This window comes from Aspergillus melleus (genome assembly GCF_016097325.1).
Source record: "Aspergillus melleus strain CBS 546.65 chromosome Unknown contig3, whole genome shotgun sequence".
NCBI lineage: Eukaryota > Fungi > Ascomycota > Eurotiomycetes > Eurotiales > Aspergillaceae > Aspergillus > Aspergillus melleus.
In genome coordinates this window covers 5332896-5351310 of record NW_025763372.1, presented here as the reverse complement: position 1 = coordinate 5351310, position 18415 = coordinate 5332896, and the positions used below count along the sequence as shown (strand labels likewise).

Below are 18415 nucleotides of genomic sequence, written 5' to 3'. Positions count from 1 at the left end.
ATCTTTGGAAAAACGTATGAAAATAAGATCAAGAAACGAAAGAAAAAGTGAAAAATTATCAACCTCTGTCAAAGCCTTGTCATTCGTAAAAATCTATAAAATAGAAGAAAATGACATAATAATATTCTGAGAATCCAGATCAACTAAATATAATAAATTTGTTATAATAAAAAGTAATTCATTAAGAATGGTATAAATACTGAAAGATGAAAATGAAAGATTTTTAAGAAATATGATGCTGAATAAACAAATAAGAAGAACGCATCGCGAAACATGATTCAAAATGATATATCATATACACATTGGAATAGCATCTTTGACTCGAGTATCTAATAATCACACAGATGCCAGTCCAGAAGATTAAAAACATTAGAAATCAAAAATAATATATGATGAATAAGGTATTTTAGTATAAAGAATGGATATAAACCATAATATTATTGTTATACGCTATTAATTTAATATCTACAACAAAAATAATACTAAAAATCCGAATTTAGTACTGATAACGCAAAACAAAATGTATACTTGTTATATATTTCTGCTCTGTATCTCGAGATAACAACAATCATTTAAGAAAAACCACATTTATATTAGCTACATTATAGATAATGTCTTTTCTTCAAACAGGCTAAAATAAGAGACAGTTTTTTATTTATTATATTTTTTTCGAAATTAAAAAAAGTTGCTGATATAGATTTTTAAAAGATCGGTTAAAATGATCAAATTAACCGCGGTTAACCGTCGTCTACCTTTAACCGAGCTAAACCCAAATAGATAAGATGCATGTTGCTTGACGCCCAAAACGATTAATCCGGTTAACCGTCGCATTTTTTTTTATACCTTGGACAGGTAAAGATGAACCCTCTAATCTAACCGTTAACCGGCAGTCAGGTTGTGGATGAGGCCTGTAACCTGACCTACCCTCCCCTTTGCCCACTCTAATCGGATTGTGAAATCAATAATTTTCAAAAAAACAAGAATGATTCATTGTTGTATAATAAATAACATTCAATTTTGACAACAATTAATATCAACGATAATTTGATCAGCAAAATCATCGAAACAATCAAAAATGATATATTGATTCAAGAAATTCTGACTAATTCGGAAAACAAAAATAAAATAACCACAAATGAAAATAGAATGATATATATGCACAGACTCATTTACATATCTAAATGTATAAAGAACGAGATTATTATAACATATCATAACAATTCATTATATAATTATTTTGAAACAAAAAAGACTGCAAAGCAGATTTTGAAAAATTATTATTTTTTCAATGTTAAATAAAAAATATAAAAATATATCAAGAAATGTAAAACTTACATTAAAAACAAATCAGCAAAACATCAATTCTATGAAAAAATGCAATCAACAGACACATTTTTGAGATTATAAAAATAAATCATAATAAATTTTGTGAAATCTTTATCCGAGTTGCAAAAATGAGACATAATTATTGTTATCACAAACAAATTGGCAAAGTACGCATATTTTGTGTCCAGTAAAATTACAACAATTATTAATGACATAACTTATTTGTTAATCGCATATATTATTATGCAACACGAAATGTCACAATAAATCATTTCAAATAAAAATAAATTCTTCACATTGAAGTTTTGACAATCAATTATAGATTTCATGAAAATTAATTATTCATTGATCACGATATATCACTCATAAGAAAATGGTTAAACGAAATAAATGAACCAAATGATAAAACAATATTTACAACATTATGTGAATTATCAACAAAATAATTAGATAAGATTGTTATTTGTAACATTGTTCGCATACAATAACGCAATACATTTGACAATAGAAGTTACATTGTTCTATGTGAATTACAGTTATAATTCTATTTTGATTGAAAAATCAAGAAAAAGAGTATTAGTCGTAGCAGAAGCGGAAAAAATGCTTAACACATTCAAATATTTTCACGCACAAATGATAAGAAATATCAATTTTTTCAATCTCAGAGCAGCAGTTTATTACAATAAGCATTATGAAGAAGGATCTAATCTTAAAAAAAAAAGAAAATGTTTTTATTTTGCAAAAACATCAAAATCAAATGATCAAATTAGAAATTTGATCATTAAAAAATTGGATCATTCAAAATCAACAAAAAAATTGAAAAAATCAATTATCGTTTAAAATTATTTGAATCAATAAAGATACATTTAATGTTTTATATCTTATTATTGAAATTTGCACCAGAAAATGTTCAGATTACAGAAAATGTGAAAATGGTAGATAACACGAAGCAAAAATACAAAGTTGAAAAAATCCTGCAACGCAAAAAAGTTAAAAGGAAATCATATTACTTGATAAAGTGAAAAGACTACAATATTTTAAAAAATATTTGAGAATTTATCAAGAACTTAATAAAATGTCATTAATTAATTCAGTAACATTATCAGCGGTAAAGTCAAAATTCGTTTAAAAAAAAATCATCTATCAATTGACGCAATGTAATATTATCGGACATAATAACAAATTGGAATGTTTTGTGCTCATTGACAGCATATCTTAATTTTTGAAGATTCTCGGCAATCAAAAAATCCTTTTCATTTAATATATCTATCACAAGGGAATCATAATCTAGCATTTTTCCATCACATTTTTTTAAAAATTTGCAATGCTTTCGCAAACTTTTTAATTTAATAAACAGTTATTTTATTTGTATTTTAATTTGTTCGATTTTGATAGATAATCAATCTTTGTTACATTTTAGACAATCTCACTTTCACTCATTATGAAATCACTTTTTGCATTTCCGGTCACAACAGATGCACATAATATAGTTTCGATTTTTTAAATCTATAAAACAAAGCAGATCATAAAAAATATTAGAAACAAAAAAATTCAATTTGAATATTGTTGCGAGTGATACGATCAATCTATTGACAATGTTTTTTATAATAATCACATTGAGATATGATGAAAACATATAATGGAAAAACAAGAAATGATTTATTTCAGAAAAGTAAAAGAAAGAGTGATTGTCTTATCTGTTTTTTGAAAACAAAGAACTTGAAAAAGGAAGAATGATGTTACGAATCTCTACTACATTAAAAATCATGAAACAGAAATGATAGACTGACAACGGTTCAAAACCTATAACACTATCAAAAAGGATTCAATCATGTGATATAATATGTTGATATCATATAATATGTTGTATATCATCAAATATGTTGCAATCAAATAATATAATAAGAATTAAATGATATGTCAAATGATATATTTATAAAAAATTATATAAAAATATTCATTTATTCATTTGTTAAATAATTCTTGTTTAATTTTTCGCGTTTAATACAATCATTATTTTTGATAATTATTTTTCGATAACTGCTAATATGATTCGTTCATATTTTATCACAGAAAAATATACGTATCAATCTGATTTTATTTCTTTTTTAATTATTGAGATTTTTTGATCATTATCTTAATTCATCGGAATCTCTGAAAGATTCACTCAAAACATTGTTGATTATTTCGGAGTTTGGAACTCTTAAACAAGTATCATCCATTTTCAGGAATAGTCGGACTATTTGCTGGAAGGCTTGAACTATAACCAATCTAGCAGTCAGCACAGCTTTAGCGGATCCTAGGGTTTGACAATTAGTAAAATAAAAGAATAAATTGTTATATAGATAAAATATAAGTAATATGATAATGATAATGTTGATTAATATAATTTTTTTTAAATGTTTTAAAAAAAATATATAAATAATGTTCAAGTTCTGCAAAATATGATACAACATTTCATATTTAAAATATATTTTTACATCTTTATATATTGATTTTATCAACTTTTTATAAAACATAATACAACATTTATTTTAGATCTAAAAAAAGGCATGCTTAGTATTATCATGTTAGTAGACTTATTTAAGAGACTTATTTCAAAAAATTACATAAAAAATGGATAAAAATCAATAGGATTGTAATTAGATATATAGAACAGATATAAGAAACAATAATATATAATGATATGTTAGCGAAATTATTCATTTTAATTAAAAAAGATATAAAAGAATTATGTAATTTAAGATAGTTAGAATTATAATTAAAATGATTTTGACGAAATTTTATGACTTTGAGGGTCAGTCCGGGTTATAAAGCTCGGACCCGGAACTGTCCAGGTCCGGGTCGCGAGTCGGTAGGAGGGACCCAATATCAGGGTCGTGGCGAGGTCTACAAATTCCTCATCGGCATTGAAATATGATTTGTCATGTCATTGTTGATCATCGTTTTTACTATAAATTTTTAAAACGTTTATCACGCGATGCAGGATTTGCATCACACTATCAGGGGTACAGATATTTCTGAGATTTTTGTTATGAATGTTTTGATAAAGCTGATCGTACATGTTATAACGCAACTATATCATGCATCAAAAGAATCTCTGGAGTTTGTCGAATTATGTTTAGCACGACTATTCATATCAAGAACATTTTTAAAGGTTTATACAGCAACTAAACAAATCTGCAATTATGAAAATAGACGATTATCTGATGCAAGTCACGAGGTGATTTGTGGCTTAGTGCTCCTGTGACAAATCCAGATAGCATTCTTTTTGCAGGATCTACATCTTTTCCTTGACGAGATTCGCATAATCTATTTAGCAGACTTTCAGAGTGATCGATTGAGCCTATGCAACATATTGTTTATTTTCATTGAAGCCTTTTCAACTTTAATAGAAGAATGATTAAGCAACCGACTAGACCCGATACATTTCGAACTTTATTCACTTCTCGAACTACTTTTTATGTTGTTGAGCCATTTTTAAAAAGGGAATCCAGACTCATTCTATTATGTCATTTGCTTTGCCGTGAATGATTTCGAAAGAATATTGGGCATAATCAGAGAAGAAATGAGCATGGCCATATTCTATGACGAACTCAGTTGGAATGGAGCAACATATGCCTCTATAACATTTGACGCATATTTGGATGACTTACGGAAGCAACTATCACGTTTGCAGAGCCACGTCGACTAAGTGCTTTAGTCAATTATATGGAAACGACTCATAAGGTTCCCTGGAAGCAAAGAATGTTTCATGTTCTTGTAGCGTATCTTCGAGATGTTCCTTTAAAGTATAGCACAGTTCTTCATATACTTGACTTTTGCCCAGCGCAGTGTTTTCACACGCCAGAAAAGGCCCGTCAATTTGGCTAGAGTGGCAAGTGTCTCAGATATGGCTGCGGACGCATATGAGCGAAGTATAGCGCCGCAGTCGCGCCGCAGTCACACCTTGTGCAGTGGTAACGGGCTTCACTAGCTGTTTTACCCAGAGTTCCAGACACAAGCGAACAAGCAGCGGCCAACATACATAAAGACTTTGCTTCTCTTCTTTCTCTCGTCTCTTCAGAGTCTGCACGAATTCTTTTGTCAAGGAACTGAATCCAGTACCTGCACAGTCGGCCTAGTTAACTGTGTTATTGTTGGATGCCGGTATTCTCGCAACACTTGGTTCCACATACTAATTGAGACACTTGCAAGCACCATCATCCTCTAGTAAGAACCGACTATCTGTACAATATTACTTGCCAGAATGTTGGAATTGGACGAGGAGTATCATACGTAAGGCCACTACGTCTTATAGAGAAATGCTGTGACGGTTGACACCTATCCAGCATCATGCAATCGGAGATTATAGAGTTCACCATTGGCAAGGACCGAAAGAGATTCCAAATCCACATGGCAGTAGCTTGATTGTTTCCAGAGGAGATACTCCAGTCTCCTATCCACCTTGAAATGGATGAAGTCGTCTTTGGCCGTTGCTGTGAGTTCGTATATTCGGGCGACTACTCCGTCCCGTTGCCGAACTCCAGCCACTCGGGAAGCCCTGTCGATCAACCTGGCAACAGCAATATGGTATCTCAGGGAATCGAGCCTCGATGGAATCCTACAAATCTGACGGAGAATATTTTCCATCCAACGAGGGTGACTCAAGCTCACGCCCCCTACGTTGAGCGATTTGACCCAGTGCCCTGGTATGAAGCCGACGTTCCTTGGAACGCTGATCCTGCAGTCGATTATTCAGCGGTTTTGCTAAGCCACGCGGAAATTTTACGCCTCAGTTGTAGAACCAAGTGGGTTTCGCTACGTGATCGGTCGCTCTATTGGCTTATACGTTCCCTCGCCCGCTTTCAGCTCTTTAAGGAGCGGACTCAAGATATTGTGGCATTGTTGAGGTTTGTATTCGAAGAAAGCGAATGCATAGAGGCCGTACAAATGGTCCTACAGCATTATGTAGTATGGAATGTAGAAATCCTTATGTGTGATGCTGACTTTCGACAACTCCTCGACAGAGTGCCAACCTTGGAGAAAGCCATTTTTCGTTCTATGTGGAAGTAATGGCTTGATTTAAATGATAGATTTTAAGTGTGCATCTATCCTGCCTGTACTGGATGTAATCCAGTGTTATTTTAGGTTATATTTAATTTATTTCGTACCGCTACTCTAGCAGCTTTTGTAGGCTGACGGCACGACCACATCACTTTAACGTACATTTAGGAGAATATACGGGCATGGGCTTCTCACAGCCATGGCGTCAAGGCCTGTGGACTAGCGCCGCAGTAGCTCTCCCTGCAGGAGGATTGATTGTCAAGGTTCCGTGGCTCAATGCCGATTTGGAAACTCACGAGCAGGTGCGGGGAGCTTCACCGGACCGCAGCGGAAGAAATCGAGTAACCCCTCATGGTCACTGCGGGATGTACGGCAGTGATGACCCACCTTGTTAGGTCGGAAGGCCAATCAACATTTACTTCTGGTACTTGGCAGGGACGACTGCGGTTCAGCTGGAAGTCGCTTTGTAATCATTGGACTCGTTAGCACCGCTGTGATAAATGAGATATGAGTCATGAACAAGGTAGACGTTCTTGCTGAGGCGTTTTTTGTTTAGTATCAAAGACAGATGCAGCAGCCACTTCTCCTGCTGCAGGCTCCTATACTCAGTGTTCTATGATCGTATTGGCTATAGATCAAGCCTTCCAGAAGGCCTGCGTTTCGAAGAGGTGTTTCTCATGATTTTATGCTTCTTATTTGTATTTAGATTTCAGAACAATTCTCACGTGGCTATTTTCCTCACAAGAAGACTTTTATGAGAGCCATTCCATTCTGGAAGACTCTTTCTGGTCTGACACTTCCATGTCTCAAAATAACTTATGATCTTTCGCATATTAACTTATTCCCATAAGTTGCTGCTCAAGTATCGCTACATAAAATAATTCGTACGTGTCGTAGGGCAACACAAAAGGCTTTTCTTATACTGCTAGCCGCTCGGAGACGTCATTCTCGAACCAATCCTGCTCATATGTATATAAGAGTCTTAGATAGAGCCACATATGTGTAAACCAGTCCTGAGAATGCTCTCACATTTTCCCGAGCGACATAGAACGGTGACGTTTGGTGGGAGACTTCGGTTCGAGTTCGGCCCGATCTAGCACTCGAGAGACCAACGATAGAAGCTGCTTGTCCTTGGTGAGCCGGCCTTCGGCTGCGAGCCTCTGCTCTTCATGCTCAGAGATCAGGAATATGGCATTATTGCCGTCGACAGTGGCTGCGCGATAACATTGGGCGGGGCTGAGGCTTTGTAGATTCCGATCATACAGCGAATAGTTCTTCCATGAATACTTTCTTGCAATTCGTTCCACCGGCGATGGATCGGAAGGATCCACTCGGAGGCGGTCGGACCGCTTCCATTCCTCTCGTTCAAACCGCCAGAAGCAAATCTCAACAAAAGCTGGTGGTTTTGGTGCCTCCACCGGGGCTGGAGGCCCAGCATCATCTGCGGGAGGACCCTGACCAAGGGGGTGGCTGGCATCATCCTGGGTAGTAGGTGCTACATGTTCGAGATTCTCCACTGGGGGCTCCGGCTGTTCTTCATGGTGAGAAGCTGGCGATGGGTCTTGAGACGATTCTGGAACAACAGCCTGTGCTACATCTGGGTTCCTATTATGCGTCACATCCGCCGGTTGGTCGTCAGGGGGCGTCGGCGGTGAATTCTGCCTTTCTGGAGGTCTAGGTGACGGTTCCAGAACTGGCTGCTCCTGGTGAGAAAGACCAAGCTCTTCCTCGAGTCGCTCACGTTCTAACTCCTCCTCCAACCTTTCCTGTTCTTCCTGGGCCCTCATCAGTTGGTCAAGGTATTCATCCAAGACCGGTTGTTGCCCACCAGAGCCGCCAACACTTGAAGAATTGCCGTCCTCAATTTCCGTGGACTGTGGCTGTGATGGATGATCAATACGCGCCTGATCCTCAAGACCATCGTCCTGAGGTGGACCCTCTACTGTTGATTTGTCTTCTGAGTCCTGCTCAAGCGGGGTTGCCTCAAGTGAAATTCTCGTGCAATGGCTATGGGTATCTGCTTCTTCCAGGACGGCAGGGCCATGTGTGGAGTGCAGCGTGAGGGCGGTTGCTGGATTGGACTGCGTTGATTCGTCTTGTGGGCCTTCGTCAGGGAGTTCCTGGGATGAACAGTCGGACATATCCTGATCCGAGGGCTCCATGCTCAGATACTCCAACTCCATGGGGTCGTACTCCTCGGAATCGTCGTTCCCTTCTCCCGTTGGACGCAACTGACGCCTGCGTATCTGAGCCTTCCGCGTCCGTCGTCGGTTCACAATGTCCCGTTTTCTTTCAGCTCTCGGTACCTGCTGGCGGCGCAGAGAACGTTGCTCCTCATCCCGTCGGGCCGCTTGCCCCTGTGGCTGTTCTTGTTCTTGTTGAGGTGACTCCCTTGGTAAAGCCACTTGCAGAGCGGATCCATGGTCGCCAGATAGACCATCTTCTCCGACGAATAACGGCGACCGGGGAATATACCCGGGAGACTCTCCGGCCCGGTCGCTGCCAGTGTGTCCAGGTCGTGCAGATCTTCCGAAGAAGGAGAAATAGACACAGCGGCGGACATAAAAGCTAGTGATCGTGTCAGTGGCCCCAACGTCGTCGGCATGCAAACGGTCCAGGAAGAGCAAAGGGCTATCTTGCTTGTGGGTTCGCGTTCGTGGCATCCCGCAGCGAGCCCGGGGCTTCATGGTGCTCTCTGCAAGAAGGTCATGTCCTATATCAGGTTCGTAGGGCGCCGCCATTGCGAAGCACTCGGCAATTCGGTTCACCAGGATATCGAACTGTCGGGTGTCGTATCGGAACCGATTAGGTTTCCTGGCCTGCAGCAGAGCTGCCCGTGCAATCTGATGGTCGGGGGAGCCATCTACCAAAACATCGATTTCTGGAGACTTGAATCCGAGCCGGCGAGCAAGTCCGGCCATCTCGTAGATCGCTCTTTCATCGGCTTTGGCACGCGCTGGCTTAGCTAGCAGGTCATCATCATTCTTTGCGTCCGGAGGCATCAACGGATAATGTCGCATTGCATATAGCCACACCTGTAGGTATCCCATGTCGAGCCGCTCCATGTCGGTTGCACGCTGACGCCGGAAAGTAGACTCGGAAGTCTGGATCTCACACTCTCCTATATCTCCATCTAAAGAGGTAACAAACATCGACGCCATGGTTCTCCAAATAGATTCATCAGACGGTCCAAAAAGGCGCTTTACACAATGCGCACAACTTTCCAAATACTTGAAATCCTCAAAAAAAGTGTACAGGGATGGAATCAGCCCGTCAGAGTCTTTCATTCGTCTCCATATTATCCTTCGCTCTTCCTCGCTAAATTCCGCGAATGCCTGGCCACTAAGGATCAACCCACAGGCCTTTTTCGCATCGGTCCGGGATTTCTTCGGTGTCAGTAATTGCAAGGCGTCAACAGTATCCGTGTCGATTTTCTTCATCGAAGTAGGATCGGAGTCAACTAAGGAGGACCAAAAATTTCTGATATGATCGAGATAGTTTACAATCTCCTACAGAGTAAATGAGAAATTGATGAGCAAGATGGAAAATGGGATCAAGAATCCACTTCAATACAGCCTGTGGCGATCAATCGGTGGAGCATGCTAATCCTCATCCCATGTGGCCAAAGCCCGGGTATTGGCAGTAACAGATTGAAGGCTCGCCGAAGACGACGGGTTCTCCTCTTGTCTAATTGAGCCAAGCGGTCTTGGTTGCTGGATGACAGTCGGACAAGCCACCGCTCTCGGAAAGCTTCATTATCCTCGCCCTCGTACTGCCGGATCTTACGATATATTTCACCATCGGTCGGTTTTTTCTGATTTGCATATTCCTCTACCAGAGAGGTCTTTAGTTCTTCACCAATATCTAAAGTGTTGTCAGTCTTTACATGACGAAGTAATCATTCACACAAGACTCACCATGCTCGTAAAGGTCGACGGTCCACCAGCGATCAATAGGAGGAAGCACTGTAGCTCCTGCCTGCACACGATGACGGCCATGGAGGGCACGTAGTTGCCCCACCACAAATTCCAGTCGGGGACATTGTCGGGGGTCATTAGTCAGCAGTCTTGGCTGCGGAATATTTGCCTTCCGCAACGCGTCAGCGAGATCTTGCCGAGACACGATCGCAGGGACGTGATTGTCTACATCCAGGCGGCGACATTGGTTTTTGCGGAAGATTTCACAGAGCCGATCCAGGTTTTGGGAATCAAGATCCCGGGGCAACGGAGGATCGAAATGGATTTGATAGATACTGACTTTGGCTGTACCTAGGTATTTCAAGCGCCGCTCCGTCGCCAGCCGGACCTCTTCCTCTGTAAAGAGAGCCCGCTGCATTGCAAGGGCCGGAAATGGAAACAGGTATCAAGAGCGATGGCAAGGAAGTCAGTATTATGACTGAATGTATATATCTCCCATGCATCGTCCACTGCGGTGCTACCGCAGTCGCTTCAAACATGAAACGCAAGTTCCCCGCAGCGGCCTGAAACAGCAGCCAACCCTAACTTAAAATCACGTCTCTCGCTCGCGTTCATTGCCACTTTGACCATACGTACTCGATCTCTTCCAAGACCGTCATGGCCCCGGCTGATGGCAAGCGGGCCACCCAGTTCCTGGCGGATGCGGTTCCTCTGCTTGAACAACCTCCCCCAGATCCTGCAGCTGCAGTGCCCCCATTACCTGTCCCTAGACCTAAGCCTAATGGGACTATATCATCCAGCGCGCGTCTGACCAAAAGGCCTGCTGCTCCCTCGCCTGCAGGCCCAAGCCATAAGATCATTCGAGGCCCACCACGAAGTTTGGCTCTTCCGGAGGCCACGGGGTTGGGAAACAGTGTGGATTCTGATCTAGTTATACGGGAGGAGCCTCCCTGGGACACTTTCAAAAAGTATTATGAATGTGACTTGGCTGGCACTGTTGCTGTATGTGTGCGATGTTCTGGTCGCCGTGCAGTCTGGGCGATTCGTCAGTATCCCCACAAGGATACTGACAAAATCCTGACTATCCTCCGGTCCACGCGCCATAAGAACGTGGACTCTGTTTGGGAATGCTTCCGCACCTCTGATGCTCTGTATACTCTCGGCAAATTCTATCCACTCACGCTAGATCATGTCGTTGCCTGCAAGGCCTTTCCAGACCAGCCGCAGCTGGCTGCGATTATATCTCAGGTCATTCAAGTTCACGCTGATATATCTGATTGCTAACTGTTTCCAGTTTATTGATGGTTTGTCATACCTTGTCTCCCAGAATCTCCAGCATACGTCCCTGGATTGTTCCAGCATACTCATGAGTCTCGAAGGGGAGATCCGAATCGGTAATTCCACTACTTTAGCCCCATGGGAAAGCAACTCTGACCGGGATTTCTAGCACGGATTGAGTTATGGGCTGTCCGGTCGTCGGAGGCGGACCAAGCAGACGATTTGGCCTCCGTTGCGCGAGTAATGATGCAGCTCATGCAGAAATATGTTAAGGATGACGGAGCAGTTGGGATTGACAACCTCGATCGTTGGCGCAACTGCCCAGCTGCTATTGAATTCCTGTCAGCGACGACATCAGCCGGCTCATTGGGAGTTCTAAAAAAGGTTAGTTGTATCCTCGTTACATTTGAAAGCTGCTCATTTATTTTTAGCAACGTCTCCTGACGGAAGTCCGTTGGTCTCGTAGTGACCTCATTGGGATTGCATGGTTTGCTCTAATATCTGCACGTACATTCTATTCGTACACACCTCAGTCAGATACAGAGAAGTAGTTTACAATTGTGACTATAGGAGCTGCTGTACACTAAAGACCGTTGATGCTTTTTATGTAGAACCATACAGATGCTCTTTCCGAGTTAGTTACAGCACACTAATCGACCCTTCCTTTCAGTTCAATATATATTGCATTCAATATAGATTGGAATAGCATATTACCAACAAAAAGACCCTAGGTAGATCGTTCATCCATTGTGCTACAGTGCTATAAGTAAACAAGGCGAACCGCCCGGGCTAGCAAATGATATCAAATCCATGACGATAATTAAAACTCACAAATAAGACAGATAATGTCATGCAATGTATAAATACAAAGGACTACGAATCAGGCTGAAGAGCAGACCCCCTTGACGCTACCCCAAATCCCAGGTTTCGCTCTTCGAGTAGGTGATAAGAAAAATAGACTAGAACTATATGTTACAGCACGTTAGTGAGGAATATAGCCATATTCTCCATCGCAATATGTTTGGCATCGACATTTGTCCAAGGGTTCTCAGTCCGCTGGCGCGCTATCGCTGCCGCATTCTCGGCTTGGGTATGTGCCATCCTCTGTCTCCCGAAGATGCCAATCTCATCGTTCAGGATGGCCTGACGGAGACCTTCTGTGACCTGTCCAAACATCAGAGATTTGACCACAGGCTCCAACTCATGGAAGGTGCAAATAGTGCCTGGGTGAGTGTTCAAGACTAAAGTGACGAGGGCATTGATTTTATCCTCATTGAACGAATCATTTTTGCTGGAAACGTGAGTAAACTGGCTACTGTATGAGTCAGTAAACTTACATGGGTTTCATTAGCTCACCCCCGACTAACATGATACCAACTCCCAGTGTCCCTGCAAGTATCCACCACAACCTACCGCGATTCACATAACTGGCTGAAATCTGATCACGACGAGATTTCTCTGATTTTGATTTGCGAGGATCATCGTGATATGCTTGCAGGGTGCAGGTAATGACGTGGGAACTGGGACGCTTCTTTTTAAGAGCAGGCCAGTATCTGTCATGGTTCGTACAGAGCTCTTCGTAGTTGAGGTACAGCAAGACCATTGCAATACGCTTTGCAACGGGATCAAGGAAAGCATTTTTTTCATTCCTTGTATACCTTTCCAAACGACGGGAAGTCCAAGGGCGTGCAGGCCGAGCGACATATTGTTGTCCCACCCATCCAAAAGAGACCGTAGCAGCTCGCGAGATGTCTGTGAGAAAAAAGACACTTCTGCTTCAAGAATCACCTGAATATGCGCTTCGGATAATATTCCTCCGCCGCAAGATTGTAGTGAGAGGATTGCCGGCTTGGGCTCTATAGAAGTTTTCCTTGTATTGGGTAACTTCCGCCTTACGGGTCTAACATCTGCGAGTTTCCCCCCAGGTGAGGAGCCAGAACCCATAGTAGAGGGTGTCGAATAGCAGGGAGTTGTCCCATTTATTCCAGGTGTGGAAATGGTCTCTGTGGGTGACGAGATTCCAAAGCCTGGACAGGAGGTGAGAAGAGTTGTATCTGGCGGGGTATAAAGAGCGCTTTCGGGTATTATTCCCACATCCCACAGTTGCTTTACTTCGCCGTTTAGGAAATGACTGTTATCGTGTGTATCATTCATCCATGAATTGACGACGTCGGCTAGAATAGGATCTGCAGAGATTGACGACTTGGGATTGCTAATTGGTAGGCACGGGGCCGACGGAGGGGATAGAATAGGCTGAGCGGCGGCAATAGTACAATTCACTTCGGAAGAAGAAATAGTTAGTATGATAGGAAGTGACAGTAAGAAGGGTGAGATGGATACGCTCTTACCTGGGGACACTGATGGCTCCTGGTCGGCCTCTTTCAATTCAAAACAATCCACAAAGCCAGCCTTTTCAAGTCCGTACCCGACGCTGGCTACCTGGGAAATCTTCAGCTGCCCAAGCTGCTCCAGATCGGACCCAAGATCTCGAACAAGCTACAAGGGTAAGAACAAGCCGCCAACATGATTCTCAGTGGACCTACCTTTCTAGACTGCTTTTCTTCCAGAGGAGGAGGCATCGCTCCGGGGCCTTGCTCCTACGGCACGAGTGTTAGTTGCTGCAGGTCTCTTAAAAGAACGAACCCACCTCGAGGCCGACCGTGATATTTAACATATTTATGCAACTAGTCCGGTATGTGGAGGAAATGATCTCTTGTTCGGTGCTCAGAATGTGGTATCGGATAAATCCACCTTGTTGAGCCCGCATCAAGACATCCGATTTCTGCAAATCAGGAAGTCGTCCGACCTGCTCCAATAATTTACCAAGATGGTTGACCAGCTACACTAAAGTGAGCATCATATAGAGGCCGTTGGGAGACTACTCACATCGGAACATGCATCCTCGGTCCAATTTGGACTACCATTCTGAATGTTCTTTCGGGAGATGAGTTAGTGAGAATGGCTCAAATGGGTTCTTATTTCCCTGAATGCCGATCGTTAAAATGAACATGTTCGTAGGACCAGCCCGCGAGGTCAGTTAACGAGAATGATCAAGGGAGTGGACGTAGCAGCCAGAAGTGGTACGAATTAACTGAACGAAAGGACGCCGTTTGGCAGGTAACGATGGACATGCCATTGAAACTAGATGGATGGAGCATGATGGAAAGTGAAAGAAGCTGGCCTTTTTATGTTCGGGGCAGTTGATCAGACACTCAGGGTGAGCAAAGGGTGAGCAGAACGTGAGCTCCTACGAGCACATCAAAGAGTCACGGTCTAAACGCTGACATCGTGGCTAACAATGAAACTGCCCCACTTATTTAGTGCCCCTCCCCCGACGCCTCTCCACGAACATGTCGCGCGTGCCGCAGACCAACAGGAAAGGAGAAGGAAATAGGACAGAGAAGAGAAGGGAAGATTTGGGTCTCAGCAGGGCTCCAGGGAAGTCTGCAGTCATGAGGGTTCTTATACTGTAACTTTGCAATAATAAAAAGTAATTCCCACTGCGGTGTGGGTCCCCGAAGCAGAGCACGCCTGCGGAACTATATTAACAAAACAATTACAGCGCAGCGACCCCCAAAGTTTACGGGGAAGTACATAAAAAGCTCCAATATGTATTTCGAATAACTAAAATCCCAGGCAATCTCACATCAAAGCCTGCAGTATGTCCAAGCAATCTCCTTGGGTGAAGAAACGTCGCGCTGAGACCGCTCGAGCAAAAACACAACAACGGCAGAGACGGAGAAAGACTCTGTTTAGAAAGGCAGCAGAATTCTGTCTTGAATGTGAGTCCGACGTATTTTTGGCTGTTCGAATTCGAAAAACCGGGCAAATATATCTCCTCGATTCATCCTCGCCAAGCCAGTGGATCGCTACTCTGTCCAACCTGGTACAGTATACTCAATCTACTCCTCTGAGAATAAAAGTTGATATAAGTAGGCAGCATACTACCCTCCTCCTATCCAGGAGGTATTGGGGGATACTATGCCCCAGGTTGAGCCTCTGTCAGAGCCGGGAGATATACCAGCTCTTCCAGAAAAAAGGGAAAGGCATTAATTGGGTTTTTACTACTGAACCCATTCTTATTATCACTGAATAGTTTGTAATACATATAAGTATAGACCATACCTCGGCATGTCGTTTTCCGGCTGCGGTAGAAAATGGTTTCAGTACCTATACGCTGCGGAGACCGCAGCGCTTGGTTTCAGGTGTTTTGAGGGCTGGCTCCAGTGGCTCTCGCTTGTTCGCAGGGCATTTTCACGTTTATTATTGGCTATCATAGTTAGTTTGACATGTTTATGAATCATCCAAGTTCTCACAGGTCTATTCTAAAAGGTTTTCTTTGAATCTTACCATATAAAGAACTTGATTATGGATAATGGTGTGGTAAGACCGTATTACGGACGTCTCCTTGTGCCTTCCCTGTGGTTGGGCATTGCCTAGCCATTACTTAGTCAGCTAGTGATCTTTAGATACAAGGCTGTACCGGCTACCTAATTGGACAAGCATCCATCACTTCCCACAATCGGCGTGGGCCGCGTAGTGGTAAAACACAACCTAGCCGCAGGATGTCGAGCATTATGATCGCCCGGGGTGAGCTAGGCGGTGGAGACTTACATCCAGAATCTGCCCAGATCCACAGCCCCCGTAGTCACTTGCTGTACTGATACCCAAGTAGTATAGCTTATCACGCGTGATACATTGTTCTCTTGGCTAACCAACGCCCAGGGGTCCCGATGTCCCAGGATAGTCCCAATGTATCGCCCGAGTCGCGGGAAATCCAGGGTGTGATACCAGGGATTTCGAATTGTCATGCAGTGGTTGATTCGATGGAAGTGGAGTTCATGATGCACTCGTTCCTCTGACATGTGCTAAATGGTAGAACCAGAAGAAAGGAAAGAAAAAATTTATGGAACCTTGATAGAAGATATTGCATCACTAACGTCGCCTGCTCTTCTTTTGCCATTCATTCAATGGCGACCTTCAGGAGTAGAGGAAAAGATTCGGAAAGATTGACATTAAGATTTAGACAATACAAAGTCGTTTTCGCCTATGCAATTCTTTTCTATAGGGACGCTTCCCACGCGACTCTGTTCGCCTTTTCATCGGTTGTTGATTTAGTTCCGCGTAGTGAAAGTCAATGATCAGGGCCCGTCCCAGCTCAGCGTTCCACAGAATATTGGCCAGCCGGAGGTCCTGGTGCAAGACTCCCAGAGAACGGATCTCCTTCACAGACCTCGTAATCTCACATGTCCTCTTATCACGCTCAATCTCAGGTATAGGCTCACCCCCCCAGGCCATTATGAGCATGTGGCAGATCTCGCCAGCTCCATGTACGAAGTAGAATTTGACCAAATTGATTGCCCCTAGAAAAATAGGAACAGCAGAAGCCTGTGCTTTGTTGAGTATGTGGTATATGACTTTCTCATGTTTAATCTTCTTTTACTGTCAGGAAGTTGTTCCTTTACTGATCATAGTATATTTATACGCCGCACAGGTGACTTTAAATGGGACTCCCGATGCGTCATAACCTCCTAGAGGTGTGCAGTCTCGGTCAATATTTTTATCTAGTTGCTGCTTGAGTTGCTTGATCAGTATTTTGGCATTAATAAGGTGTTGGCTGCTGTTCTCTCCCTATCAGTGGAGCATGATATCTGGGCAATTATCATCTGGCTGACCATCATGTTGCAGGCTCCGTAGACATTTCTGGGTGCAAAACTGTGTGGTATATTACTGACCTTGTTTACTGCTTTAGATATATCAAGATTCTACCAGATGTGTTGATTGTTGAGCAGATGGAGACAAAGGAAATGATGGAATCTGATTGAAATCATGCTTTCTTTTTTTTGGAGCTTGATCTGTGTCAAAATCAGAATTATCACGTAGAGTCAGATTTGGCGATGTGCAGCTAATTTGAGACCGGGTGATTATTTGACAGGCACCGGCAGGGGGTGGAGTAGGAGACGAAGACAGTATATATTCTGATGTAATAGGTTCGGAGCTCATATACTCTGATATTGTATATTCTGAATCAGGCAGGTTTTTTTGCAATTCTGATTCCGGGATCTGGGAATGTGTATGATTGAAATTTGTTTTTTATTCTGGTAAATTCTTTGTGATATTATACTACTCCTGGTCATGATATTATGAGCGGAAACTCATAAGGCATAAGCATAATACTTAAGCAATATCTGTTAGCGGCTGTTGTGGAGAACTCAGTTTATTATTTGGATTAATTTCTATGTTGGGTTCACAGAGATGGTAGTATAAGATATCCGGATTATTATAGGGGATCTGCAGTAAAATGATTATAAATCTATTAGTTAGATATGAGTACTCAAGTCCTTTTTGGAGTATAATATGATACTTCTGAATCAGAGCCGAGCCGGTTAGCCAGGTTATATTTTATTTTAGTTTTTCAGGTCTCTCTGTGGGAATGGAGTCTGGTCTGATTATCTTATTTCAGAATAATATTGGTCATAAACCCGCTCGAAGATTCTCTACGGATAGTTTATAGGGCGGCTTGTACTTAGTTGTTATAATAATTATATTATAATTATCATTGATACAGTGTATATAATATTGATCTGGTCGGGAGCGTCGGGAACTTGACAGTTTATCTGTTTGTGACTGGTCGGCGTTAACTGCATCGAGAGTGTTAGCATGGTTGTTAAACTGGATTATATTATTCAAGTAAAATTCTTCTCGAGCAGTAGGTATCTTGCAGAGCTCTGTGGTGATATCACGAATAAAATTTTTTATGTTGAATTGCTTGTAGCTCTCCAGATCCTGCTCACTGCTTATTGTTCTCTTGTTGAATTATTATTCCAAGTCTTCTAGTGCAAGGCGAG

General features: G+C 42.0%; 4 protein-coding genes across 4 annotated transcripts; 1 reads left to right on the top strand and 3 right to left on the bottom strand.

Moving 5' to 3' along the window:
- Positions 1-7397: 7397 nt before the first annotated feature.
- Positions 7398-9533, bottom strand: LDX57_006850 (uncharacterized protein; the record flags this gene model as incomplete). Its single annotated transcript, XM_046088569.1, has 1 exon — positions 7398-9533. The coding sequence occupies one exon, from the start codon at positions 9531-9533 to the stop codon at positions 7398-7400; it is 2136 nt and encodes a 711-aa protein (XP_045944539.1).
- A 685-nt stretch (positions 9534-10218) lies between these two features.
- LDX57_006849 (uncharacterized protein) lies at positions 10219-10427 on the bottom strand (the record flags this gene model as incomplete). The annotated part of the gene is made up of 2 exons (XM_046088568.1): positions 10219-10236; positions 10290-10427. 2 exons carry the CDS (start codon positions 10425-10427, stop codon positions 10219-10221), a joined length of 156 nt encoding a protein of 51 aa, XP_045944538.1.
- Positions 10428-10946: 519 nt separating this feature from the next.
- On the top strand, positions 10947-11573 carry LDX57_006848 (uncharacterized protein; the record flags this gene model as incomplete). The annotated part of the gene is made up of 1 exon (XM_046088567.1): positions 10947-11573. The coding sequence occupies one exon, from the start codon at positions 10947-10949 to the stop codon at positions 11571-11573; it is 627 nt and encodes a 208-aa protein (XP_045944537.1).
- A 966-nt stretch (positions 11574-12539) lies between these two features.
- LDX57_006847 (uncharacterized protein) lies at positions 12540-13170 on the bottom strand (the record flags this gene model as incomplete). The annotated part of the gene is made up of 2 exons (XM_046088566.1): positions 12540-12858; positions 12905-13170. 2 exons carry the CDS (start codon positions 13168-13170, stop codon positions 12540-12542), a joined length of 585 nt encoding a protein of 194 aa, XP_045944536.1.
- Between the last annotated feature and the right edge of the window lie 5245 nt (positions 13171-18415).